Source organism: Dipodomys spectabilis, unplaced genomic scaffold (assembly GCF_019054845.1).
Source record: "Dipodomys spectabilis isolate Male_0828 unplaced genomic scaffold, ASM1905484v1 ptg000313l, whole genome shotgun sequence".
Lineage (NCBI taxonomy): Eukaryota > Metazoa > Chordata > Mammalia > Rodentia > Heteromyidae > Dipodomys > Dipodomys spectabilis.
In genome coordinates, this window is record NW_024870990.1 from 438286 (window position 1) to 464203 (window position 25918).

The 25918-nt window shown below is 58.8% G+C and overlaps 1 protein-coding gene across 2 annotated transcripts; it reads left to right on the forward strand.

Moving 5' to 3' along the window:
* Positions 1–1003: 1003 nt before the first annotated feature.
* Positions 1004–15001, forward strand: Mtg1 (mitochondrial ribosome associated GTPase 1). 2 transcript variants are annotated; one of them, XM_042702155.1, is made up of 11 exons: positions 1004–1150; positions 3334–3398; positions 5274–5378; positions 8605–8685; positions 9153–9209; positions 9443–9536; positions 11772–11830; positions 12183–12279; positions 12512–12593; positions 14224–14336; positions 14567–15001. In XM_042702155.1, the coding sequence occupies exons 1-11, from the start codon at positions 1042–1044 to the stop codon at positions 14740–14742; spliced, it is 1038 nt and encodes a 345-aa protein (XP_042558089.1). In that variant the 5' UTR covers positions 1004–1041; the 3' UTR covers positions 14743–15001. The 2 variants fall into 2 exon arrangements, with proteins under 2 accessions (XP_042558089.1, XP_042558088.1); XM_042702154.1 differs by having other exon boundaries at positions 9443–9533; positions 11769–11830.
* The last annotated feature ends 10917 nt before the right edge of the window (positions 15002–25918 follow it).

Genomic DNA, 25918 nt, shown 5'->3' on the forward strand with positions numbered 1-25918 from the left:
TGGAGATAAAACCCAGGGCTCATTCATGCTAGGCAAGGGCTGTATTAGTCACATCCTTTATAAAGTTAACGAATGTTAAACTGAATTGAAAAGCAAAAACCCACAGTACTCAGAGCCAGGCTCTAGGTGGCACTAGGGGTTGGCGGCCCTGATGGTCCAGGCCCTGTCCACGGCAGGGCCTGCTGCCCTCCCCGGAGCCCCGCCCCCGGCAGGGCCTGCTGCCCTCCCCGGAGCCCCGCCCCCGGCAGGGCCTGATGCCCTCCCCGGAGCCCCGCCCCCGGCAGGGCCTGCTGCCTCCTGGAGCCCCGCCCCCGGCAGGGCCTGCTGCCCTCCCCAGCCCCGCCCCCGGCAGGGCCTGCTGCCCCCGGAGCCCCGCCCCCGGCAGGGTCTGCTGCCCCCCGGAGCCCCGCCCCCGGCAGGGCCTGCTGCCTCCTGGAGCCCCGCCCCCGGCAGGGCCTGCTGCCCTCCCCAGCCCCGCCCCCGGCAGGGCCTGCTGCCCTCCCCGGAGCCCCGCCCCCGGCAGGGTCTGCTGCCCCCGGAGCCCCGCCCCCGGCAGGGCCTGTTGCCCTCCCCGGAGCCCCGCCCCCGGCAGGGCCTGCTGCCCTCCCCGGAGCCCCGCCCCCGGCAGGGCCTGCTGCCTCCCGGAGCCCCGCCCCCGGCAGGGCCTGCTGCCTCCCGGAGCCCCGCCCCCGGCAGGGCCTGCTGCCTCCTGGAGCCCCCGCCCCCGGCAGGGCCTGCTGCCCTCCCCGGAGCCCCGCCCCCGGCAGGGTCTGCTGCCCCCGGAGCCCCGCCCCCGGCAGGGCCTGCTGCCTCCCGGAGCCCCGCCCCCGGCAGGGCCTGCTGCCTCCCGGAGCCCCGCCCCCGGCAGGGCCTGCTGCCCTCCCCAGCCCCGCCTTCGGGTCTCCGCCTCCGCCCGGCAGTGCCGTTGGTCACCTAGGCTACGGCGTCGGAACCTTGGAGCCCTGGGACTGCCGGGACCCGCACAGGTCGCGCGGGGCCGAGAGCGCTTCCGGGGCGCGGCGCTCTGAGGCCGTCGCTGCCATGAGGCCGTCGCCGCGCGCACTACTCTGCGCCCGGGCCGCCTGGCGCGAGTGCTTCCCCCTGCGTGGCCGCGACGTGGCGCGCTGGTTCCCAGGCCACATGGCCAAGGGTGAGGCCCGCCCCGCTCCCCGCCCGCCCCGCTCCCCGCCCCCTGCGCCCCGCTCCCCCGCCCCCTGCGCCCCGCTCCCCCTGCGCCCCGCTCCCCGCCCCCGCGCCCCGCTCCCCCGCCCCCTGCGCCCCGCCCCCTGCGCCCCGCTCCCCGCCCCCGCGCCCCGCTCCCCGCCCCCCGCGCCCCGCTCCCCCGCCCCCCGGGCCCCGCTCCCCCGCCCCCTGCGCCCCGCTCCCCCGCCCCCTGCGCCCCGCTCCCCCTGCGCCCCGCTCCCCGCCCCCGCGCCCCGCTCCCCCGCCCCCTGCGCCCCGCCCCCTGCGCCCCGCTCCCCGCCCCCGCGCCCCGCTCCCCGCCCCCCGCGCCCCGCTCCCCCGCCCCCCGGGCCCCGCTCCCCGCCCCCTGCGCCCCGCTCCCCGCCCCCTGCGCCCCGCTCCCCGCCCCCGCGCCCCGCTCCCCCTGTGCCCCGCTCCCCCGCCCCCTGCGCCCCGCTCCCCCGCCCCCTGCGCCCCGCTCCCCCGCCCCCTGCGCCCCGCTCCCCCGCCCCCTGCGCCCCGCTCCCCCGCCCCCTGCGCCCCGCTCCCCGCCCCCTGCGTCCCGCTCCCCCTGCGCCCCGCTTCCCCGCCCCCTGCGCCCCGCTCCCCCTGCGCCCCGCTCCCCCTGCGCCCCGCTCCCCCTGCGCCCCGCTCCCCCTGCGCCCCGCTCCCCGCCCCCGCGCCCCGCTCCCCCTGTGCCCCGCTCCCCGCCCCCTGCGCCCCGCTCCCCGCCCCCGCGCCCCGCTCCCCCGCCCCCTGCGCCCCGCTCCCCCGCCCCCTGGGCCCCGCTCCCCCGCCCCCTGCGCCCCGCTCCCCCGCCCCCTGCGCCCCGCTCCCCGCCCCCTGCGTCCCGCTCCCCCTGTGCCCCGCTCCCCCGCCCCCTGCGCCCCGCTCCCCCGCCCCCTGCGCCCCGCTCCCCCGCCCCCTGCGCCCCGCTCCCCGCCCCCTGCGTCCCGCTCCCCCTGCGCCCCGCTTCCCCGCCCCCTGCGCCCCGCTCCCCCTGCGCCCCGCTCCCCCTGCGCCCCGCTCCCCCTGCGCCCCGCTCCCCCGCGCCCCGCTCCCCCTGCGCCCCGCTCCCCCTGCGCCTCGCTTCCCCCGCCCCCTGCGCCCCGCTCCCCCGCCCCCTGCGCCCCGCTCCCCCGCCCCCTGCGCCCCGCTCCCCCGCCCCCTGCGCCCCGCTCCCCGCCCCCTGCGTCCCGCTCCCCCTGCGCCCCGCTTCTCCGCCCCCTGCGCCCCGCTCCCCCTGCGCCCCGCTCCCCCTGCGCCCCGCTCCCCCGCGCCCCGCTCCCCCTGCGCCCCGCTCCCCCTGCGCCTCGCTTCCCCCGCCCCCTGCGCCCCGCTCCCCCGCCCCCTGCGCCCCGCTCCCCCGCCCCCTGCGCCCCGCTCCCCCGCCCCCTGCGCCCCGCTCCCCGCCCCCTGCGCCCCGCTCCCCCTGCGCCCCGCTCCCCCGCCCCCTGCGGCCCCGCTCCCCCTGCGCCTCGCTCCCCCTGCGCCCCGCTCCCCCTGCGCCCCGCTCCCCCGCGCCTCGCCCCGCGCGCAGCCCGCACTCCGGCCTCCCTCCCCCCCCCCCCCCCCCCGCGTGTCTTCGGGGAGTCTCGGTGCATGCGGCGGCGTTGACCCCGGAAGGCAGCTGCGGGGCGCCCAGGGGGTCGGTCCCCAGCCCGCGCGGAGCCAGCGGTGCTCAGGCCGGGCCGAGACCTCCGGCCAGGGGCTGGCAGCCAGCCGTTCTCTGCCATTTAGGTGTTGTCCGGTGGGGGCCTGGACTCGGCCTGGGCCGCCCCCAGCTCTGCACAGCCCTCCCCCCCCCCCCCCCCCCCCCGCCGCGCTTGTGGGTAGCTAATAGGCTCCCACGGACGTTCCTGCCCGGCTGGGGGCCGCATCCTCCACCTCAGCTTCCAGGAGCTGGGGTGACGGGCGGGAGCCGCGGGAGCATCCTCCACCTCAGCCTCCCAGGAGCTGGGGTGACGGGCGGGAGCCGCCGGCGCCCGGCTCCTTCCACACTTTGGGTTTTGTTTTCGAGATAGGTCTCCCTGCCTGTGCAGGCTTCAAACATCCCGACCTCCATAGGAGTTGAGATTGCTTCTGAGTAGCAGACAAAACTGCCCCTTTGAAAGGCCCTGGCCTGCCCTTGAATACTTTCATGTGTTCCAGGACTGAAGAAGATGCAGAGCAGTCTGAAGGTGGTGGACTGTGTCATCGAGGTTCATGATGCTCGGATATCCTTTCCTGGAACGGGAGGGACCGCTTTCCCAGGCCAAGAGGCAGCAGGGAGCGTTTCCGGTGTCTGCCTGCCGTGGGCCCAGTGTAATCACTGCTTGCAGTGACTCGAGACCTTACTTGTTACTGGCATTTAGAGCAGTGGCTCTCGGTCTTTATAACATATTGGGATTATTGGGGAGCTTGTAAATATGCCCGTTGCTAAGCATTGTTTCACACCAGAATCTCACGTGTGGGTGCATTGATGTGTCATTTGTCCTGGCCTCTGCCTGGCTCACCTGGGCTTTTCAGAATGATCCAGCAGTGAAATTCTCTAGATAGGGCATGAAACCTGAGATTAAAGATTCCTACCAATCACAACTTTCCTCCTGTGCTTGGGAGAATTGGCAAGACTTGATCTTGTTTTGACACAGGCTTCGTAGACTTTGTCCATTTGAGCTATGCTGAAGTTCTTTAGTGATGAAGATACTGATTTTTCTAGTTGTTACAAATCTGCCAGGGCAGCCTAGACTGGGGAGGCTGAGCCAGCAGGTGTGAGCCCTGGGGAAAACAGTACTGAGGCACTGCCACCCAGACAGTGCAGAGTGAGGGTGTTATTCAGAGTTCATGGTCTTGTTGGAACTTTAGCAACAAAACATTGGGTTTCTGGGCTGGGAAGGTAACTCAGTGGTAGAGTTGCATACATGAGGCCTTGGGTTTGATTCCTCAGCACCACATAAGCAGAAAAAGCCAGAGGTAGTGCAGTGGCTCAAGTGGTAGCTCGCTAGCCTTGAGCTGAAGAGCTGAGGGACAGAGACCAGGCCCAGAGTTTAGGCCCCATGACTGGCAAAAAACAAAAACAAACAACTCCTTGGGTTTTTTTGTTTTAGGCTGTAAATATGCATCAGTTTATGTAGCATATAGTGGTGACAATTGTGTGTCTATCAAAACATAATAAACTGTGGTTATCTTTTAGTATGTGTGATCCTTCAACCCTAGGACATTTTGCCTTATCTAGGTTGTGGCAGGCAGCCTTCCCTGGATGATGGTCTCGGTAGCATCCTGGGAGGGGAGTCTGGGGGCTGTAGTCATATATAGGAAGGAAAGTTTGGAGTGGGGAGACAGTTGACTGACTGCTTAGATGGGGCAGGCAGGGGCCTTGGGACCCCTGCAGCTTGATCCTCAGGGAGAGATGCAGCACCGGGAAAGCAGAGGTTCAGGATGTGAAGATAAGAAGTCCCCTCCTGCCTGTATTAGCTTCAGGTGTAGTGGACTAGGACTAAGACCCTACCTTTGTCCTAACAGTCCTGGTTGAAGATGTCAGTAGCAAGTGGTGTCTCCAGTGAGTCTCCATGAGGGAAGGGACCTGCTCATTTTTAGGCATAGCTGCTGGGTGCCCCGTGGTAGGACCTGGGAGTCCTTAGTAGCCACAGAGTAGGGTAGCGTTCTGAAGATACTCTAGTTAGGACTTTACAGAGTCTCTTTTTCTTGAGTGATCATGTCACTCATTTGAAACTTAAGTATCTTGGCAACTAAGCCTGATATCTCAGATTGCTTGGAACTCTCTGGAATCTTTTCAGCTTCAACCACCCAAGTGCTGTGATTAAAGATATACACCACCGTGCCTGGCTGAGCGTTGGCTTTGGTTTTGCTACCATCATGTTTGGAAAGCTGTGTGACCATCACTGCCTTGCCTGATTGCCTACCCTGGCAGTGGTAGAAGGTGTACCCTTTGCAAACCAGAAGGCAGGATCGGAACTGGCTCCATACTCTTGACGGGGGAGGTTGGCTGGGTGGCTTGCTTTGAGATGAGGTTCCCTCCTCCAGCTTCCTTTGACCTAGTCAGAGAAGACAAAATGTAAACCTTTCAAGGGATTTTGCCTTAACATCGCCACATTCCACTATCAGGTCGCAACCCTCTGTTTCAGGAGACCCTTGGGTTGAAGCCTCACTTGCTTGTCCTCAACAAGATGGACTTGGCAGATCTCACAGAGCAGCACGTGAGTACCATCCCACAAATGCCCACAGAAGTGTGAAGAGTCACCAACACAGACGAAGTTCCGGAACAGCTCCAGCCTGGTTCCTCAGCTTGGTTGCTTACCTCAGACATTAAGGACCTAAGTGTTCAACATGGGTGCATACCCTTTGGGAAATGGTCAGTGTGCCACTTGAGCCAAGTGACAGATAGCTGGCTGATAGCTGTGCTGTCTGGTAGGCTGCTATATAGCTGTGCTGTCTGGTAGGCTGATAGCTGTGCTGTCTGGTAGGCTGATAGCTGTGCTGTCTGGTAGGCTGATAGCTGTACTGTCTGGTAGGCTGATAGCTGTGCTGTCTGGTAGGCTGATATATAGCTGTACTGTCTGGTAGGCTGATAGCTGTGCTGTCTGGTAGGCTGTTATATAGCTGTGCTGTCTGGTAGGCTGATAGCTGTGCTGTCTGGTAGGCTGCTATATAGCTGTGCTGTCTGGTAGGCTGATAGCTGTGCTGTCTGATAGGCTGATAGCTGTACTGTCTGATAGGCTGATAGCTGTACTGCCAGGTAGGCTGATAGCTGTACTGTCAGGTAGGCTGATAGCTGTACTGTCTGGTAGGCTGCTATATAGCTGTACTGTCAGTAGGCTGCTATATAGCTGTGCTGTCAGGTAGGCTGATAGCTGTGCTGTCTGGCAGGCTGCTAGCTGTGCTGTCTGGTTGGTTGCTAGCTGTGCTGTCAGGCTGCTATATAGCTGTGCTGTCTGGTAGGCTGCTAGCTGTGCTGTCTGGTTGGTTGCTAGCTGTGCTGTCTGGTAGGCTGCTAGTTGTGCTGTCTGGTTGGTTGCTAGCTGTGCTGTCTGGCTGGTTGCTAGCTGTGCTGTCTGGTAGGCTGCTAGCTGTGCTGTCTGGTTGGTTGCTAGCTGTGCTCTCTGGTTGGTTGCTAGCTGTGCTGTCTGGTAGGCTGCTAGCTGTGCTGTCTGGTTGGTTGCTAGCTGTGCTGTCTGGTTGGTTGCTAGCTGTGCTGTCTGGTTGGTTGCTAGCTGTGCTGTCTGGTTGGTTGCTAGCTGTGCTGTCTGGTAGGCTGCTAGCTGTGCTGTCTGGCAGGCTGCTAGCTGTGCTGTCTGGTTGGTTGCTAGCTGTGCTGTCTGGTTGGTTGCTAGCTGTGCTGTCTGGTTGGTTGCTAGCTGTGCTGTCTGGTTGGTTGCTAGCTGTGCTGTCTGGTTGGTTGCTAGCTGTGCTGTCTGGTTGGTTGCTAGCTGTGCTGTCTGGCTGGTTGCTAGCTGTGCTGTCTGGCAGGCTGCTAGCTGTGCTGTCTGGTTGGTTGCTAGCTGTGCTGTCTGGCTGGTTGCTAGCTGTGCTGTCTGGTAGGCTGCTAGCTGTGCTGTCTGGTTGGTTGCTAGCTGTGCTGTCTGGTTGGTTGCTAGCTGTGCTGTCTGGTTGGTTGCTAGCTGTGCTGTCTGGTTGGTTGCTAGCTGTGCTGTCTGGTTGGTTGCTAGCTGTGCTGTCTGGCTGGTTGCTAGCTGTGCTGTCTGGCTGGTTGCTAGCTGTGCTGTCTGGCAGGTTGATAGCTATGGTTTCTGGTAGGCCTCTATATTAGCCGTACTGTCTGGTAGGCATTCCTGAGGTTACTGATTCTGTTTGCTAAGCTCCACATAGTAGTCATTGTCTGCTTTCTGCACATCCTTTGATTCAGAAGTTAGAAGAGGGAGAGGCCAAAATGGCTACTGGTGTCTCTAAGGCCAGATAGAACTGGGCCTATGCAAGATATTTTTCATGTGGCACAGAGGTTAAAAAAGCCATGAGAACTAGAAATAGGATCTGAAGTGTCTTCTGCTTTTTTTCTTTTTGCCTCTATTACCAAAGTGTAGAGAGAAAAATGTAAAAATCTTGAATTCAAGCCAGTGTTTTGAAAAGATGTTAATGGTACAGAACATTTCCAATTCTTGCAGCTGCAGTTTATTATGTGTCTACATTCTAGTCACCTCCATCCCACAGGTTTGTAGGGTTACCATCAGGAGGATAGCTAAGGAGTTCCCCTGACAGCTCCTCCTGCTGTCAGGTGATAGAAATGATCGCAGAGGCCAGGGGTTCTGCACAGACCTCTAGGGATTTCCTCCGGTTGCAGCTTTGGTTATTTATCTTCACGACTGGTTTCTGTTGCTTTTATTAGTTAGTGGAACTCATTTGTGGTTGCTTTTGCCATTTAAATACTAGCCTTTGCAGACTTTGTATTGAGTACTCACCTTGTAGTCTGGCCAGGTGATCCAAGAAGAGCCCACTTCCCTGAGGACATCTTGAGTGAATCCTCATGGGAACTGTGGCTTCAGTATGTCTTTGTCATGGCTTATGTCCTTATCTCATCTTCAGTGGATGTCTGGAAGAAATAATTACCACATGCATATATGTGTGTGTGCATATATATATATATATATATATATATATATATATATATATACATACATGGAGAGAGTGTATTGATACTGGGGATATTGGGGCTTGAACTCAGCATCTCACAGTCTCAGATTTCTTGCTTGAGGCTGTTGTTCAACCAGTTGAGCCACACTTCCAGTCCTGGAAGAAATAACTAAAATTAATGGATTTAATCAGTGATTTTTTTCTTTTGTAAGTATTGACTATATTTTGGGGCCAGTAGCAATCAAACATTACAACACTAATTTTAAATAGGTATGGTTTATAAAGGTAAATATTCACAAATAGGATACAGTTCCACAGTGATTTCAGTGAATGTTAAGACTAATGAATTTGTGTCAACTTCAGTATACTTTTGAGCTTTTAGATAGTTTCAGATCAGGTTTGATGTCCTTTCGATTTAAAGTGTTTGAAAGAGGGTCAGAACACATTGGAACAGTGGAATTTCTCAGTGAAGTCCAGGTTCTGTAAGTCCACTGCCAGAAGTAGTTTCAGGATGACTTGTTTAAGCCTCATTTTACTCACAGAGGCGCTGAACTCCCAAAGGTCAGTCTGTGTCTCCTGGTCTTCACCCTGGCACAGACAGGACCGCCCAGCTCAGTTACACTGCTGTGACCTCTGTCCTCGGTATGTCCTGGGACCAGTGATGGGCCAGGCTGAGCCCCTTGGTTCTCATTTTGTGTTGTTGCCCATCCCTGAGAGGAGTTGTCTCTGAGCAGACACATACTCCTATAGAGTCTCTTTGAAACTGGACCCTCAACTTTTATTTATAACACCATCCGTATTTTTGGTGAGTGTTTAAAATGGAAATGTCTCTTTCAGAAAATTTTGCAGCACTTAGAAGGAACAGGCCTAAAAAACGTCATTTTTACCAACTGTGTAAAGGATGAAAATGTCAAACAGGTAGGCCTTTCTGCTCACATGCAGGTGTTTCTGTTCCTTGTTTGGTAAGCAGTTTTAATCCTGGTTCTGGCTCCTACTGCCCAGGAGTGCAGAGTCTGGGGGGGGGGAGGTCTGCCCCGTGTCTTATGCTGATACAGCCCAAGATGGATATTCAGGGAGTACAAAGTCATTCTAGGGTGACAGGTCACTTAGTTTTCCTGTTTGCATTTGGTGGGACACCACAAGTTTACTGGTGAACATGGTCACCTCTCTCGTGGATGCCCTCCTGTGGTAGAAGCCTTACTCTTGCCTGGGGGTGGGTGTGTCGGTCTCACCAGCACAGCCTGGTTGGGCGTCTTTGACCGTCACTGCTGATCGAAGCCTGGGAGGTGTTTGTTCTCTCAGCTGATGATTGTAGAGGGGAGCAGAGGTGACAGGACGTGGGTTGGTGAATGGACATGAGACTAGATGTGGCTGGTTTATTGCAGATCATTCCGAAGGTCACAGAGCTCATTGGGAGCAGTTACCGCTATCATCGAGCAGAGGTTGGTTGTTGGGATGCAGACCTGGGGTGGGCATGTGGGGGTCACCCAGGCCTCTCCTGACTGATCCTGGGGTACTTCAGTGTGGAGGACGCTGTGGTGCTCTTCCAGGAGGCTGGCCTGGGAGGGCTAGGGCTTGTTAGAGGGCAGGCCTCTGTGCCCTCTTCCTCCTTTGGGGACCCCTGTGGGCTCGGGCCTGGTAGGGTGGAGTCACGGCTCTTCTCCTGCTTCCACAGAACCTGGAGTACTGCATCATGGTGGTTGGGGTCCCCAACGTGGGCAAGTCCTCCCTGATCAATTCTCTGAGGAGGCAGCACCTCAGGATAGGTATGCCTGTGCAGGAGGGGACGGTGCTCAGGACCCTGCCGGACACCTGCTGGCTGAGTGGACGGAGGGCTAGGTGATGGACAGCCGCTTGCTATCCTTGTTGTTGGTTGTGGGCTTGAACTCTGGGCCTGGGCTCAAAGTTCAAGGCGAGCACTCTACCACTTGAGTCACAGCGCCACTTCTGGTTTTCTGGTGGTTAACTAGAGGTAAGAATCTCATGGAGGGGCTGGGAAGGTGGCTCAGTGGTAGAGCACTTGCCTTGCATGCCTGAGACCCTGGGTTCGATTCCTCAGCACCACATAAGCAAAATGAAAAAAGCCGGAAGTGGCACTGTGGCTCAAGTGGTAGAGTGCAGCCTTGAGCTGAAGAGCTGAGGGACAGCGCACAGGCCCAGAGTTCAGGCCCCACGACCGCACCCAAAAAAAAAAAAAAAAAAAAGAATCTCATAGACATTCCTGCCCTGGCTGGCTTTGACCCTCAATCCTCAGATCTCAGCCTCCTGAGTAGCTAGGATCAGGCGTCAGCCATTGGCACCTGGCTGCTACACTTCTTTATATTCAAAAAATTTCTGGGGCTGGGAAGGTGGCTCAGTGTTGGAATGCTTGCCTTGCATGCATGAGGCCCTGGGTTCGATTCCTCAGCACCACATAAGCAGAAAAAGCTGGAAATGGCACTATGGCTCAAGTGGTAGAGCATTAGCCTTGATCTGAAGAGCTGAGGGACAGCGCCCAGGCCCCATGACAGATAAAAAAAAAAAAAAGAATCTAAAACTTTTTGTTTTCTCTTTTTTTCCCCTCCCTCCCTTCCTACCTCTCTTTCCTTTCTTCTTCTTCTTTTTTTCTTTCGTGCCAGTCCCAGGGCTCAGGACCTACGCATTGTCCTTTAGTTTTTATGCTCAAAGCTAGCACTCTACCACGTGAGCTATAGCTTTGGCTTTTTGGTGTTTAGAGGAAGAGTTGCATGGACTTTCTTGCCCAGACTGGCTTTGAACTGAGATCCTCAGATCTCAGCTTCCTGAGTAGCTAGGATTACAAGTGTGAGCCACCAGTGCCAGGCTCAACACCTTTGTTTTTGCCTCCAATTTTTGTTTTCAGGGCCTCATGCTTGCTCAGCTGGTACTCTACCTAATTTGAGCCATACTTCTAGCTTAGTATTTTGCTGGTTATTTTGGAGATGGAGTCTTAAGGACTTTTCTGCCCAGGGTAGCTCCAGAATAGCTAGGGTTTTAGCCATGAAATACCTGTATCTAGCTTCTCTAAAATCTTTAATGACTTTTCAAAACTTGATTTTTTTTTTGGCAAGGCAGTGCTGGTACTAGAGCTTGAGCTCAGGACCTGGAGCTCACACTTACTGCTGAAGGCTGGTGCTCTACTACGTGGGCCACAACTCCACTTCCAACTTTTTGCTGTTTAATTGGAGATAAGACTCTCTTAGATTTGTCTGTTGAGGATGGCTTTGAACCTTAATCCTCAGATCTCAGCCTCCTGAATAGTTAGGCGTGAGCCACTGGTGCCTGGGGTATTTTTTTTTTTTTCTTCATTTGTTTAATGCAGCCTTTGGGTCAGAGACTCCAGCATGCTGTAGGGTAGGGGATGTGCCAGGCAGGGAGGTGGCTTCCTCCTGAGGGTCTTCCCGCAGCCCTTTCCCTCTGCGTGACTTGGACAGCTTGTTGTCAGCCAGGTTCTCTACACTTGTGAGCCCGAGGACCTAGGCTGCTTAGTCCCAGGTTTTGATTCAAAACAACCCACAACACTCAGTCCCACAGCCCAGCCTCCTGGCATCCTTGACTTATGCAAGTCAAACGAATCTACACTTAGTCTTATTTAAGGCTTCATGTTCCATATTAGCAATATAGTGTGAATTCACATTTAAGTTGAGCCATTATGTTTTTATGCTGGTTCTGGGGCTTAAACTCAGGGCCTGAGTGCTGTCCTTGTGCTTTTTTGCTCAAGTCTAGTGTTCTACCACATGAGTCATAATTCCATTTCTGGCTTGTTGACAGCTAATTGTAGATAAGAATTGCACTGACTTTCTTGCCCAGATTTGCTTTGAACTGTGATTCTTAGCTCTCAGCCTCCTGAGAAGCTAGGCTTACAGGCGTCAGCCCCCTGCCTCTGGCTTGTGCCTGGGTTTTGAAAACCTCTTTGGTTGTGAGCTGTTTGGGGCCAAACACGGGATGAGTTGTTGCGTGTTCTGAGCTACTGTGAAACACCTGACAGCCTCTTTCTGTTACAGGCCGCGCCGCTCGGGTGGGAGGTGAGCCTGGAATCACCAGAGCTGTGACGTCAAGAATCCAGGTGGGGCTTTGACAGCTGTGCAGGCCGAGCCCAGCACGGCCCAGCCTGGCACTGCCAAGGCAGCTTTGCTTTTGGCCTTCTTCCCTTCTTTCCACTTCCACTGCCTGGTACTGCTCTGTCCTCGGCAAACCTGTGGGGAATGGTTAGGGCAGAGCTAAGAGAGACCACTTCTTAGACTTTTCCTTGTGTTCTCTCTTTTTACTCCAAATTTAGTGTGAATTAAACCCTTTGGAGGTCGTAGTGCTTTGTAACAAGGATGACCCACGGGGCTGGGTTTGATCTAGGAACCTTAGGGTCTCCAAAGATGGCTGGCTAGAGGCTCTGTAACCTACTCCATCCTCTGCCTGAGCAGGTGTGTGAGCGACCGCTGATGTTCCTGCTGGACACCCCTGGGGTGTTGAACCCTCAGATTGAGAGCGTGGAAGCGGGCCTGAAGCTGGCCCTGTGTGGTGAGTACCCCTCCACCCCACCTTTGGAGTTCTCTTTCTGACCCTGGCTCCCGAGACCAGGATGTTACTGCTATGTCTGACCTGCCTGTTGTCTTAGTGCGGCTCGTGGCACACGTGTGTGGCCCCATTCTGTCCTGTGACGGGTGTCCAGTGAGGTCAGGCCAGTGGGGGGCTGGGGCCACGCAGGTCTTCAGGCGGAGCCCGAGGGGCATAGACACTGCTTGTCTTTCAGGAACAGTGTTGGACCACCTGGTTGGGGAAGAGACCATGGCCGACTACCTCCTCTACACTCTCAACCAGCATGGAGTGTTGAGGTGAGTGACAGCCGCTGCGGAGCTGTGTGTGTTTTTGTTAGGCAGCAGTGAGATGCTGACAGTAAGATGGCACATAATCTGCACATTTGGCATGAGTGCATCTGAGCTGCTCACACAAGAAGATGGCTCAACGGAAGAGCCATTACAAAAGGGAAGGTTGATGTTCAAAATGAAATGTGCTCTCTATCTGACTTACGTGACTGTAACCCCTCTCCTTTACAATAACAATACAAATGCATAAAAAAAGAATCCACTTTAAACAGAAAAAAGCTGGGCATTCCGTCACCAATTCTGGCTTTCTGTGCTTGCCCACCCTGGCCCACCCTGCCATCTGCTCTCTTCCATAGGTAATTTGCATTTTCCAGGATTTCCTATAAATGGAGGCATACCCAGCTTTCCTCATTGGGCACGAGTGTTCTGAGATACATCAGTGCCGAATGTGTGCTAATGGCTCACTTCCTTTTATGATTGAGCTCATGGCTGATAGCTTAGATATCCTGCACTTGGTTTATCTGGATGGCCTGGGGGCATTTGCAGTTATGGCTGGTACAGATAAAGCGCTAGCAACCGTAATGGTCAAATCTTTATGGAATGTAAGTTTCTACTCTTGGGAAAAACCAAGCAGAGCAGAGTCATGGCCAGGAGCATGGTAGCTGTGCATTCTGACTTCTCTTGGAACTGCTGAGCGTCATGGCCACCCAGCACGGAATGACGTTTGGGTTCCTCTGCGTCTTCCTCGTCCGTGGTGCGCCTGCTGCTGTGTCGTGTGCTAACTAACTCAGGTTCATCCTCTCTGCGCAAACGCTGTTGTCTTGTCTGTAGCCTCTCCAGGAAAGGCCCGCCCACATTTCTTTTCCCATTTTTTGGAATCACATGACCCTCCCCCCTCCTGTGACCTCGGTCCTGGCTGGTTGTCTGTGGCCCCTCAGCTCTGTGTGTGCTGGTGTGCTGTGACCGCCCACATTTCTTTTCCCATTTTTTGGAATCACATGGCCCCTCCCCCCTCCTGTGACCTCGGTCCTGGCTGGTTGTCTGTGGCCCCTCAGCTCTGTGTGTGCTGGTGTGCTGTGACCGCTCACCTGTTGGGCAAGTTATTTCAGCGCCTGTTGTCACCTTGGCACATGGATATCTAGACTGCAGGCTCAAGTTTGTGCCTCTTCTGGAGAGGAGTCTGTGTCCTGCTCTTCATGTCCTGTGGTCACCTCTTTTCTTGGACACTGCCTCAGAGCACTTTGGTTATTGGGGCTCTGCATAGAGTCCTTACTTTTCTTTTTTCCTTTTTTTTTTCTTTTTGTTGGTCGTGGGGCTTGAACTCAGGGCCTGGGTGCTATCCCTGAGCTCTTCTGCTCAAGGCTAGCACTCTACCACTTTGAGTCACTTCCATTTTTTGAGTAATTAATTGGAGATGAGTCTCACTGGGACTTTTCTGCCCAGGCTGGCTTTAAACTGTGATCCTCAAATCTCAGCCTCCTGAGTAGTTAGGATTACAGATGTGAGCCACTGGTGACTGGCTAGATGTTACCTTTTTGGGTGGTGGGTCTACTTTCCTGAGCTTTGCCCTTGGGCACTGAGTTCCTGGGAAACTGTCAGCACCTCCTTGAAGGCTGACTTGGAGCTGTGGGCTGTGCAGGTATGTGCAGCACTACAGCCTGGGCAGTGCCTGTGACGACATTGAGCGTGTGCTGAAGAGTGTGGCTGTGCGGCTGGGAAAGACGCGGAAGGTGAAGGTGCTCACAGGCACGGGTGAGTGGGGCTAAGGCCCTCACTGGGCTGTTCTTGAGGGAGGACAGGAAGGAGACATGCATGGGAACTGTGGTGGTTGTCTTGCGACCAGGACTTGGGGAAGTTTCTAGAGTGGAAGGAGCCCCCGTGTGAACGTACCCTGCCCCAGGCTTCACTGATGCACAGCTTAGTCTTTTAGGGCTAGGCTGTCCTGCAGGGAGCTTCCCTTCTCACCAGACCGTCTGTCCCAGGTGACGTGAATGTCGTTCAGCCCAACTACTCTGCAGCCGCCCGTGACTTCCTCCGAGCCTTCCGCAGTGGGCTGCTGGGCACAGTGATGCTGGACCGTGACATCCTGCAGGACCACCCCCAGCCAACGCGGCATCCTGAGCCCACTGGGCAGGGCGCGGCCTCCCGGGCTTCATAGCCAGAATGTGTGAGGCGTGGGACCGTCTCCCCACTCCTGCCTTCTCGACGCTCCACCTGGCCGCTCCAACTCAGACCCCTAATCCTGGGGCACTGTTCTCTCCTGCCTGCCAAATCCAGGCCGTCCCTGGTTACAGGAATTGAGCTATGGGGTCCCAGACAGTCCTGCAAGTATGGGCTGCTCAGGAGGCTCCTGCTTGGTATTTAAGGAGAGAGTCAAAGCTGTATCTACAATGTAAAAGAACATGGGTTAAAAGGTTTATCCTCTTGTTGGCTCCTTCATTGTGTACCTGCAGTACCTTGGGCCCAGGTATTAAAGTTCCTGGTGCTGGGGCTGGGAAGGTGGCTCAGTGGTAGAGCGCTTGCTTGCATGCCTGAGGCCCTGGGTTCCATTCCTCAGCACCACATAAGCAAAAAGAAAAAAGCCAGACGTGGTGCTGTGACTCAAGTGGTAGAGCACTAGCCTTGAGCTGAAGAGCTGAGGGACAGTGCCCAAGCCCAGAGTTCAGGCCCCACGACCGGACCCCCCCCCAAAAAAAAAAAAAAAAAAGTTCCTGGTGCTGCTGTACACCGGGGATGGGCAGGCACAGAGCTGCCAGCAGAGGGGTTTATCTGACAATGAACTCTTCCCTGTTAGTGTGTACACAGACATGGACAGCAAGTTCAGAGTTGTGTGCCAGCACTGGCTGCTGACCTTGGTGCCGAGGGCCAGCACCTCGGGAGGCCACCTTCTCGCAGTTCAGTTTGCACACAGCAGTGGCCAACCAGGATGGCACCTTCTAGCAAGGGAGGAGGTACAGAAGGCATCTCAGAATTGCTGGCACCCTCACAACCGCAGGTGCCCTTCAGAGAGAATGCGGCAGGAACTGCATTCTGGAAATGAAGGGGTAGAGTGGGCAGGCTCAGTGCACCCGGGGCCAGGAGAGGTGGCGCCTGGCAGGTAGTTGATCTCAGCTGTGGTTGCGGCCTGAGCACGGCTGGGTCTCTGCTCGGAGGTCCTTTCCTCTCTGGGGGTGGCTGGCTGCCACCACACCGGCTTTCCCCTGATGTCTCTTGTGCTTCTGTGTGTTGAGTCTGCCCTGAGATCACTCCCTCTGTGCGGTCTGCTTCCTGGGCACTCTGACTGGTGGGGGAGGTATAAAAGATGGGATTTCCATTGTGTCTGGAGTGAGGGTCTTCTGTGCCGACTGTTCTGGTTGGTATCTGGGATGCAGAGGGGCACCGGCAGGTTTCCCCTATGAGACTCAATTTGCCTTTGAGGCTCCAAGGCAGGCTTGGTCTTGGCTTGCTGTCAGTCATGGAGCTTGGGGGCTGGCTTGTGCCTGAGAGCTGGCAGTGTGGATGACAGGTGGCAGGGAGCTGCATCCTAAAACTTGCTGCTCAGGAAAAACACTTGGCCAGAGTTCTACCAGGAGCATTGAAACCTGCTCCCAACCCAAACTATGTGCCAGCCCAGGTCCAGCATGATGTCCACCGACGGAGCCCCAAGGCCTGTGGTCCAGAGGGCCAGGACCTATTCCAGAAACAGCCTAGCTGTAGATGAGGATCTCTCAAGAGCACAGGAATGGCGGGGTGGGGACTGCCAGGGCCTGGGAAAACCTGCCCAGCTTTGAGGTTGTTTGGTGATCAGAGCTAAGGAACTTGGCAGAGCCGGGAGCCTCCCTTCCTCCAAGACAGACTTATGGGGGCTGTGCTGGTGAGTCCAGGAGAAGCAAGGCGCCAGTCTGAGCACAAGTGTATTGCCAGAAGCAAATTTTTTAAGGACTGTCCTTTGTCTTCTTAAGGCTTCTTTGAGCATGAGCTTGGGGCTCAGTGTCCCTTGGGTGGTCAGATAATCCTCAGCTGTTGGAGGGAGCAGCCTTCTGTGTGAAGCCTAGGCTTGCATTACAACCCCTGCTCCCCTCGATCACTGATGAGATTGGCAGCTGTTTCAGCCAGCCTCCTTCGAACCACCTGTGAGCGGTTGTGGGCCTTTTGAGATGTTGTGGGCACCCTGTGCCATGTCCTGCCCCCAGGGCATCTGCTTTTGGGAGAGGGCTGCCCCCTGGAAGCATGGCACCATGCCCCCTGGCTCACAGTGGCCCTCAAGCAGGACTGGCAGTGGTCCCCCCTGAGTGATCCTCTCAAACAAAGGAAATGGAATGTTGAGTATGCCCCCCCCCTGCCCCCCACCAGTCCCAAGACCAGTTAAGTGACCCTCAGGGCCAGTCCTCAGGCAGAGGGAGGCCTCAGAGACGGCTGCCTGGTCTTGGGACGGCTGCCTGGTCTTGGGAGCCTGGTCTGGGAGTCAGGAGGACGCATGGGTGTTTCTGGGGTCCACGGTTCTACTCTAGGTCCTTTGGGTTTAGAGAGTCCCCAAGACCTGCAATGGTAGACGGCTGGCCCTAGCTGGTCAAGCTCCTCCGTTCTCCTCCAAACCTCAAGTTCTGTTGAGAGCTCAGTAGCAGGACTGAGCCACAGGACCGCAGGACTTAAGGACCGCAGGACCCCAGGACTGCAGGACCCCAGCACCGCAGGCCCCCAGGACTGCAGGCCCCCAGAGCCCCAGGGCCCCAGGACTCCAGAGCCCCAGGACCTCAGGACCTCAGGACCCCAGCACCACGGGCCGCCAGGACTGCAGGACCCCAGAGCCCCAGGACCCCAGCACCGCAGGCCCCCAGAGCCCCAGGACCCCAGGACCCCAGCACCGTAGGCCCCCAGGACTGCAGGACCCCAGAGCCCCAGGACCCCAGAACCTCAGGACCCCAGGACCGCAGGACCGCAGGACCCCAGCACCTCAGGACTTCAGGCCGGCAGGACCCCAGGCCCGCAGGCCCGCCTGGGCCTCGGGCGGGCGCCACTGTGCCCTTCTCTCCTCTCCTTTGTGGGGCTCCGACCTTCCAGAATTGAGAGACTGAGGTTCCCTGTGGGAAGTCGCAGGACGTGCGCCTGGCCCGCATGGACGGTGGATGGGTGGGTGGGGGTGGGCCCGGGAAGTCGGGGTGGGCCCGGGAAGTCGGGGTGGGCCTGGGAGCTGGAGTGGGCCCGGGAGCTGGGGTGGGCCCGGGAGGTCGGGGTGGGCCCGGGAGCTGAGGTAGGCCCGGGAGCTGGGGTGGGCCCGGGAGGTCGGGGTGGGCCCGGGAGCTGAGGTAGGCCCGGGAGCTGGGGTGGGCCCGGGAGGTCGGGGTGGGCCCGGGAGCTGAGGTAGGCCCGGGAGCTGGGGTGGGCCCGGGAGGTCGGGGTGGGCCCGGGAGGTCGGGGTGGGCCCGGGAGCTGGGGTGGGCTCGGGAGGTCGGGGTGGGCCCGGGAGCTGGGGTGGGCCCGGGAGGTCGGGGTGGGCCCGGGAGCTGGGGTGGGGCCGGGAGCTGGGGTGGGCCCGGGAGGTCGGGGTGGGCTCGGGAGCTGGGGTGGGGCCGGGAGCTGGGGTGGGCTCGGGAGCTGGGGTGGGCTCGGGAGGTCGGGGTGGGCCCGGGAGCTGGGGTGGGCCCGGGAGCTGGGGTGGGCCCGGGAGCTGGGGTGGGCCCGGGAGGTCGGGGTGGGCCCGGGAGCTGGGGTGGGCCCGGGAGCTGGGGTGGGCCCGGGAGCTGGGGTGGGCCCGGGAGGTCGGGGTGGGCCCGGGAGGTCGGGGTGGGCTCGGGAGCTGGGGTGGGCCCGGGAGGTCGGGGTGGGCTCGGGAGCTGGGGTGGGGCCGGGAGCTGGGGTGGGCTCGGGAGGTCGGGGTGGGCCCGGGAGCTGGGGTGGGCCCGGGAGGTCGGGGTGGGCCCGGGAGCTGGGGTGGGCCCAGGAGCTGGGGTGGGCCCGGGAGCTGGGGTGGGCCCGGGAGCTGGGGTGGGCCCGGGAGGTCGGGGTGGGCCCGGGAGCTGGGGTGGGCCCGGGAGTTGGGGTGGGCCCGGGAGCTGGGGCGGGCCCTGTCCGCACTCAGGGCGCGCCCCGCGCCGGCAGCAGCCCGAGGGTCGCCAGGGCGCCGCCCAGCAGCAGGCCGAGGCTCGGGCCCCGCCCGGGCGCGCCCGAGGTCCAGGCCCAGTAGCTGTAGACCCCGGTCCCGTTGCCGCCAGGCGCCGCGTCCTCGCCGTCCTCCGGGCCGGGCCCACGCGGCCCCGCCGTCCTCCTCCAGCCCGGGCCTGCGGCCAGGCCGGCCGCCGCCCCCGCCGCCGCCCCCGCCGCGGCCACGCGCAGCGAGGAGCCGTAGCGGGGCGCGGGCCGGGCGCGCAGCCGTGGGGCCCCGCGCGCCCCGCCCCGCAGCGCCCCGCGCGCGCTGCCCCGCGCGCCCCCGCGGCCGCCCTTGGCCGCGCCGCCGTCGCAGAGGAAGGCGGCGGCCAGCAGCAGCGCCCAGCACGCGGCCGCCGTCCAGTTCATGTCGCCGACCTGCGGGGGGGGGGGGGAACCTCAGCGTCCCGAGGGCCCGGGCCGGGGGGAGAGGGGCCGGGGGGAGAGGGGGCCGGGGGCGAGGGAGAGGGGACGGGGGGGGGGAGAGGGGTCGGGGGGAGAGGGGCCGGGGGAGAGGGCCGGGGGAGGGGAGAGGGGCCGGGGGCGAGGGAGAGGGGACGGGGGGGGGGGGGAGAGGGTCGGGGGGAGAGGGGCCGGGGGAGAGGGGCCGGGGGAGGGGAGAGGGGCCGGGGGGGGAGAGGGGTCGGGGGGAGAGGGGCCGGGGGAGAGGGCCGGGGGAGGGGAGAGGGGCCGGGGGCGAGGGAGAGGGGACGGGGGGGGGAGAGGGTCGGGGGGAGAGGGGCCGGGGGAGAGGGGGCCGGGGGAGAGGGGCCGGGGGAGAGGGGGCCGGGGGAGAGGGGGCCGGGGGAGAGGGGCCGGGGGAGAGGGGCCGGGGGGAGAGGGGGCCGGGGGGAGAGGGGGCGGGGGGAGAGGGGGCCGGGGGAGAGGGGCCGGGGGGAGAGGGGGCCGGGGGAGAGGGGCCGGGGGGAGAGGGGCCGGGGGGAGAGGGGGCCGGGGGGAGAGGGGCCGGGGGGAGAGGGGGCGGGGGGAGAGGGGCCGGGGGGAGAGGGGGCGGGGGGAGAGGGGCCGGGGGGAGAGGGGGCCGGGGGGAGAGGGGGCCGGGGGGAGAGAGGGCCGGGGGAGAGGGGCCGGGGGAGAGGGAGAGGGTGCGGGGGGGGGGAGTGGGGGCGGGGGAGAGGGGGCGGGGGGAGCGGGGGCGGGGGGAGAGGGAGAGGGGGCGGGGGCGGGGGAGAGGGGGCCGGGGGAGCGGGGCCGGGGGAGAGGGGGCCGGGGGAGGAGGCCGGGGGGGAGCGGGGGCGGGGGGGGCGGAGGAGGCGCGGGGGTGGGGGGGCCGGCTTCTTGGGGTTCAGGTGGGGGGTTCGGAGGAGGGCTGGGCCGAGTGAGTGCGCCGTGCAGCGTCCGCGCCGCTCCGCCCCGCCGGGCGCCCTGTGGCGGGTGGCGGGGAGAGCCCGGCCCCGACCCCCGACCCCCGACCCCGCAGCGCCGGCCCGGGATCCCGACCCGGCCTCGCCCCTGCGCCCGCTCCCTGCGCCCGCTCCCTGCGCCCGCCGGCTCGGCTGCTCGGGGCCGGGGCTCCGGACGCCGGCAGCAGCGGCTGAGCCCCCGGTTCCCGCGGCCCGGCCTCGGCCTTACCTGCCGCGCGGCCCGCGTGGATCGCCGAGAGCCGGGCCCGGGCCTCTTCCCGGAGGACCGGGGACCGGAGATCGGCCTTTCTTCCCGGGGACCGGGGACCGGGCCGCTCTTCCCGGGGACCGGAGACCGGGACCGGGCTTCTCTTCCCGGGGACCGGGCCGCTCTTCCCGGGGACCGGGGACCAGGACCGGGCCGCTCTTCCCGGGGACCGGGGACCGGGCCGCTCTTCCCGGGGACCGGGGACCGGGACCGGGCCCTCTTGCACAGCCGAGGCTCCGCCCGAGGACGCGCAGACGCGAAGGGAGGAGACGCGGCGCTCCCGCTCCCCACCGCCTCCCTCCCTCTGTCCGTCCCCCCGCCGGCGGGCCCAGCCCCCACCCCCACCCCAGTGCGGCTGCCGGGCACCGTCCCGCTCCGCACCGGCCCCGCCACGCCTCGGTGCAGCCGCAGCCTCTCCGTCCCGCACCCATCCCAGCCGGCGCCACGCGCCTCCTCCCGCCACGCGACCGTGGAGGGGTTCACGGTCTCGGGCCCCCCACGGTCCCGGGCCCCCCACGGTCCCGAGTCCCCCACGGTCCCGTGTCCCCCACGGTCCTGAGTCCCCCACGGTCCTGAGCCCCCACGGTCCTGAGCCCCCACGGTCCTGAGTCCCCCACGGTCCTGAGTCCCCACGGTCCTGAGCCCCCACGGTCCTGAGCCCCCACGGTCCTGAGCCCCCACGGTCCTGAGTCCCCACGGTCCTGCCCACATAGTGCTTGGCCCCATGCAGCCTGCTGCCTGCCCAGGCCCGTGTGGTTCCCATGGGGCCTGGGTACGCTCCCACACCAAGCTTCGGGACTACTTGGCTGATCTTGCTTCTTGCAGTGCCCATAGTTAAGACCCTACTCCAGGACCTTTCCAGGCCTTGGCCTCACAGCACGGAGGGTCCTGGCTGCCTGCTGACTCCGGACCCCTCTGGAAACATCCCTGTGGGGAGCCGCCCCCATGTATTTTCAGGTATGGCTGTTTCTGTGGGAGAGGTCTGTAGCCTCCATTAGAGATAGCCCAAGGTGTTCAGGCTGGGGCCTGCTTTCCAGGCAGCCCAGGGCTGCTGTCTGGTGCCAGCAGGGTGCTGTCCAGGCTGAGGTCAGGTTGTGGAGCCTTCCAGGAACCTGAGGCTGACCTTGCACCTGTGGGCCTGGATGGGGAGAGGAAGGAAGGGGTTGTGGCTGGGAGCTGATCTACTGCATTCAGCAGTTTCGAGCCCCCCTTTTCAATGAGGACAGATCTGGGCTTTGTCACCTGCAGTTGGAAAGGCCCCCAGCCCAGTGCCAGTGCCCGCTTCCTGCTCTGCTCAACCACAGTGAGAGACACCGCCCTTCCCCCCCCCCCCCCCCCCCCCCCCGTGGCCGCCCCAGGGGGGCAAGCAGTTTGGGGAATCAGAAAAAAACTTTAGATGTGAATATTAAAAAGACTGATTCATAGACTGTTACTGTATTGACAAAATAAGAACAGGATGCTGTGAAAAGTGAATAGGATTAAAAAGGAACTTTGGATGGGAGAAGTGACAATCAAGATGCACGTACACAAAAATTGATGTGTTGAATAAGTCACCTTGTACAACTATTTAAGGATGAAAGGAAACATAAAAAAGGAACCCTTGAATCTAAAATGGTTGCAAAAAAAAAAAGGAACAGAAGGGTTGAGTCATAAAGTTAAAGAAATCGCAAAGACAGAACACATAGAAAAGGGCGTCCATCTAGGGAGGCTGGCTTTGGGTTCTGTGGTCATTCAGAGGATGAGAGCAGAAAGGAAGTGCCAGGAGGTGTTCCTGAGCTAGGGGCCGTAGGCCTTTTATTTGGAGATGAGGAAATGTCTTGGGAAAGGGAGGCAAGGAAACCATTTAGATTACTTTATGTTTGAATACAGATGTATTCAAACTGGGACTCAAACTCAGTACCTGATGCTTTCAGTCACTGGCTAGCACTCTACCAATGGAGCCATGCCTACAACCCCTAAAAGTTCTTAATAAAATATTATCAAAATGTAGCTGGGGGGGTTGGGAACGTGGCTCAGTGGTACAGTGCTTGCCTTGCGTGCATGAGGGCCTGGGCTCAATTCCTCCTCACCACATAAGCAGAAAAAGCTGGAAGTGGCACTATGACTCAAGTGGTAGAATGCTAGCCTTGAGCAGAAGAGGCTCAGGGACAGTGCCCAGGCCCTGAGTTCAAGCCCCAGGACTGGCAGATAATAATAAGAGTAATGTAGCCGGGGCCGGTAGCACATGCCTATGTTCCAGTCCTTTGGAGGCTGAAGTAGGAGGAGCCTAAGTTCAGGACTGTGGGCTAGGTACGGAGTTTGAGGCCAGCCTGAGCTACACAGAGAGGTCTTGTCTCAAAAAAATTTTTTTGACATGTATTCAGTGATGCATCGGAAAGTACGTTGAGAATGAGTTAGGTTCAGAGTGTTGTTTTATATCACAGAATAAGAACAAGTCAACGTGTTCTGTTCACTACTGGACAAGGGAGAAGACAGCTCTTAATATTCTTTAAAGAGGAACAAATCATTTGATTTTGATCAACACTTATTCTTTAGGAAGAAAAATGCCAGGGAAAATCAATACTTCTAAATAAAACTTACTTAATAAAGTACTTCAGGTTTTTTAACTAGCCTGGTGCTGGTGGCTCACGCCTGTCATCGTAGCTACTCAGGAGGCTGAGATCTGAGGATTGTGGTTTGAAGCCAGCCTCGTCAGGAGAGTCCATGAGACTTTTTGTTGTTGTTGTTGGTTGTGGGGCCTGAACTCTGGGCCTGGGCGCTGTCCCTCAGCTCTTCAGCTGAAGGCTAATGCTCTACCACTTGAGCCACAGCCCCACTTCCGGCTTCCCCCGACCCCCCAGCTTATGTGGTGTTGAGTAAGTGAACCAGGGCCTCATGCATGCGAGGCTAGCACTCTATCACTGAGACACCTTCCCAGCCCCATCCATGAGACTTTTATCTCCCATTAGCCACCAGAAAACTGGAAATGGCACTGTGGCTCAGAGTGGTAGAGTGCTAGCCTTGAGTGAAAAAGCGCAGGGACAGTGCTCAGGCCTTGAGTTCAAGCCTCACAACACACAACAACAAAAATAGAAAACCTAGTCGGGCACTGGTGGCTCACATCTGTAATCCTAGCTACTTCAGGAGGCTGAGATCTGAGGATCGAGGTTCAAAGCCAGCCCAGGCAGGAAAGTCCGTGAGATTCTTGTCTCCAATAAAAACCATTAGAAAACCAGAAGTGGTGCTAAGGCTCAAGTGGTAGAGTGCTCGCCTTGAGCTGAAGAGCACAAGGACAGCGCTCAGGCCCAGAGTTCAAGCCCCGTGACCAACCAAACACACACACACACAAAAAAACCCTGCAGCAAGCGGGGCACTGGTGGCTCACACCTGTAATCTAGATACGTAGGAAGCTGAGGTTTTGAGGTTCAAAGCTAGTCCAGGCAGAAATTGGGAGATTCCCTCTCCAATTAACCAGCAAAATTCCAAACTGGAACCGTGGCTTAAGTAGCAGAGCACCAACTGTGAGCAAGAAAGCCAAGTGAGAGAGCGAGGCCCGGAGTCAGGCTCTGCCGCCCGCACACACCACCTCCCCGCCCCACAACTACAAAACATTACCAGAATTTCCAGGAAAAATCCCATCATCATTCAAAATTTTCATACACATATGTCCTGTTCCCCCATTACCCACACTGACCCCCACGTCCGCTCTTGACGATCTCTTTCCTGTATCCCAGTGGTGACTCTGTACTTTGATGCTTAAAAATAGATTTAGGTTCCAAGCATGACAGAAAACATGTGATACTTGATTGTTTTTAACTCAGTTATCTTTCATGGGATGGTCTGTGCTTTAAAATAGTATTATTATTTTCTTTGCTGGTACTCGAGCTTGAGCTCATATCCCTTAGCTGTTTTTTGCTCAAGGCTGATGCTCTACTGCGTGAGCCACAACTCTGTTTCTGGCTTCTGGTAGTGAGTTGGATGTGTGTGGCTGGCTTCAAACTGGAGTCTTCAGGTCTCAGCCTTCTGAGTAGCTTGGATTACAGGTGTGAGCCACTAGTGCTATGCTAATACTTGACTTTCTGAGTCTAGCTTATTTTGTTGCTAAACTTTTTGCCTGGACTGGATCTGAGCTCTGATCCCGCTGGCCCCTGCCTCCTGAGTAGCTATGACTGCAACTGTACATCAGCATGCCCGGCCCGGCTCTTTCCTTTTTTTGTTATATGGAGTCCTTTGAAGATCTTTGAAAGTCTAGTAGAACTTAGCAGTGAATCTGTTCACTGAGCCTTACTTTGTTGGGAGAGATTTTTTGTTTTGTTTCTGTTGCTGGTCCATGGACAGCCTTGGTGCTGTCCATGATCTTTTTTTTTTTGGTTGGTTGTGGGGCTTGAACTCTGGGCCTAAGCACTGTCTCTCAGCTCTTCAGCTCAAGGCTAGTGCTCTACCATTTGAGCCACAACGCCACTTCTGGTTTCCTAGTGGTTTATTGGAGATAAGAGTCTTACGGACTTTCCTGCCCAGGCTGGCTTTGAACTGTGATCCTCAGATCTCAGCCTCCTGAGTAGCTAGGATTACAGGCGTGAGTCACTGGTGCCCAGCTCATGATCTCCTTTTTGCTCAAGGTTAATGCTCTACCAGTTGAGCTACAGCTCCCTTTTGCCTTTTTCTCTGGTAGTTCATTGGAGATAAGAGTCTTATGGACTTTCTTGCTTGGGTTGGCTTCAAACCATGATCTGCAGATCTTAGCCTTCTGAGTAGCTAGGGTTATAGGTGTGAGCTACCAGTGCCTGGCAGGAGAGGGTTTTTTTTAAAAAAAATTTATTATTACCTCAACTCCATTGCTTGTTATTGGTCCATTAAGATTTTAAAAAATCTTTTCTAGGTCAATTTTGATAGATGATATGTGTCTAGAAATCTACCCATTCTAGAGTTTCCAATTTATTTGGAATTTACCTTTTCAAAATACTCGCTCATGATCATCTGGATTTCACTAGTATCTGAGAAGAAATCGCCACACCAATGTGCTAAGTAGGCTGTCTGGTTAGACTGCAGTTCTGCTTGGTACTGAGACCAGGGTTCATTATGTTTTCTGAATCTCTTGTTCTCTCTTCAGTCTCTGCCTTCTGCAGGTATGCTTACTTCTTACTTTTCCTCTCTGTTAGTATTAGTTTTGCCCCCCCCCCCCCCCCTTTCACTGCGGGTCCTGGGCCTTGAAGTCTGGGCCTGGGCGCTGACCCTGAGCTCCCTTTGCTCAAGGCTAGTACTCTACCACTTGAGTCACAGCACCTCTTCTGGCTTTTTTTCTGTGATTAATTGAAGAGTCTCAAGGATTTTCCTACCTGAACTGGCTTCAAACTGCCATCCTCAGATCTCAGCTCCTGAGTGGCTAGGATTATGGCCAGGCTGGGCTCAAACTCATGGTCCACCTGCCTGAAAATTCTGTTATTCTTATAAGATTATCTGTTCACAACTGAAACTTCAATACTTTCCTGCTGTCACCCACTTGCAGGTGAACTGCCACCAGCTCTTGCGCCCTGTCCTCTGGAGATGCCAGTGACTGTAGCTGCCTTTAGTCTGCTGTCTTCTGGCCACTTTCACCTGGG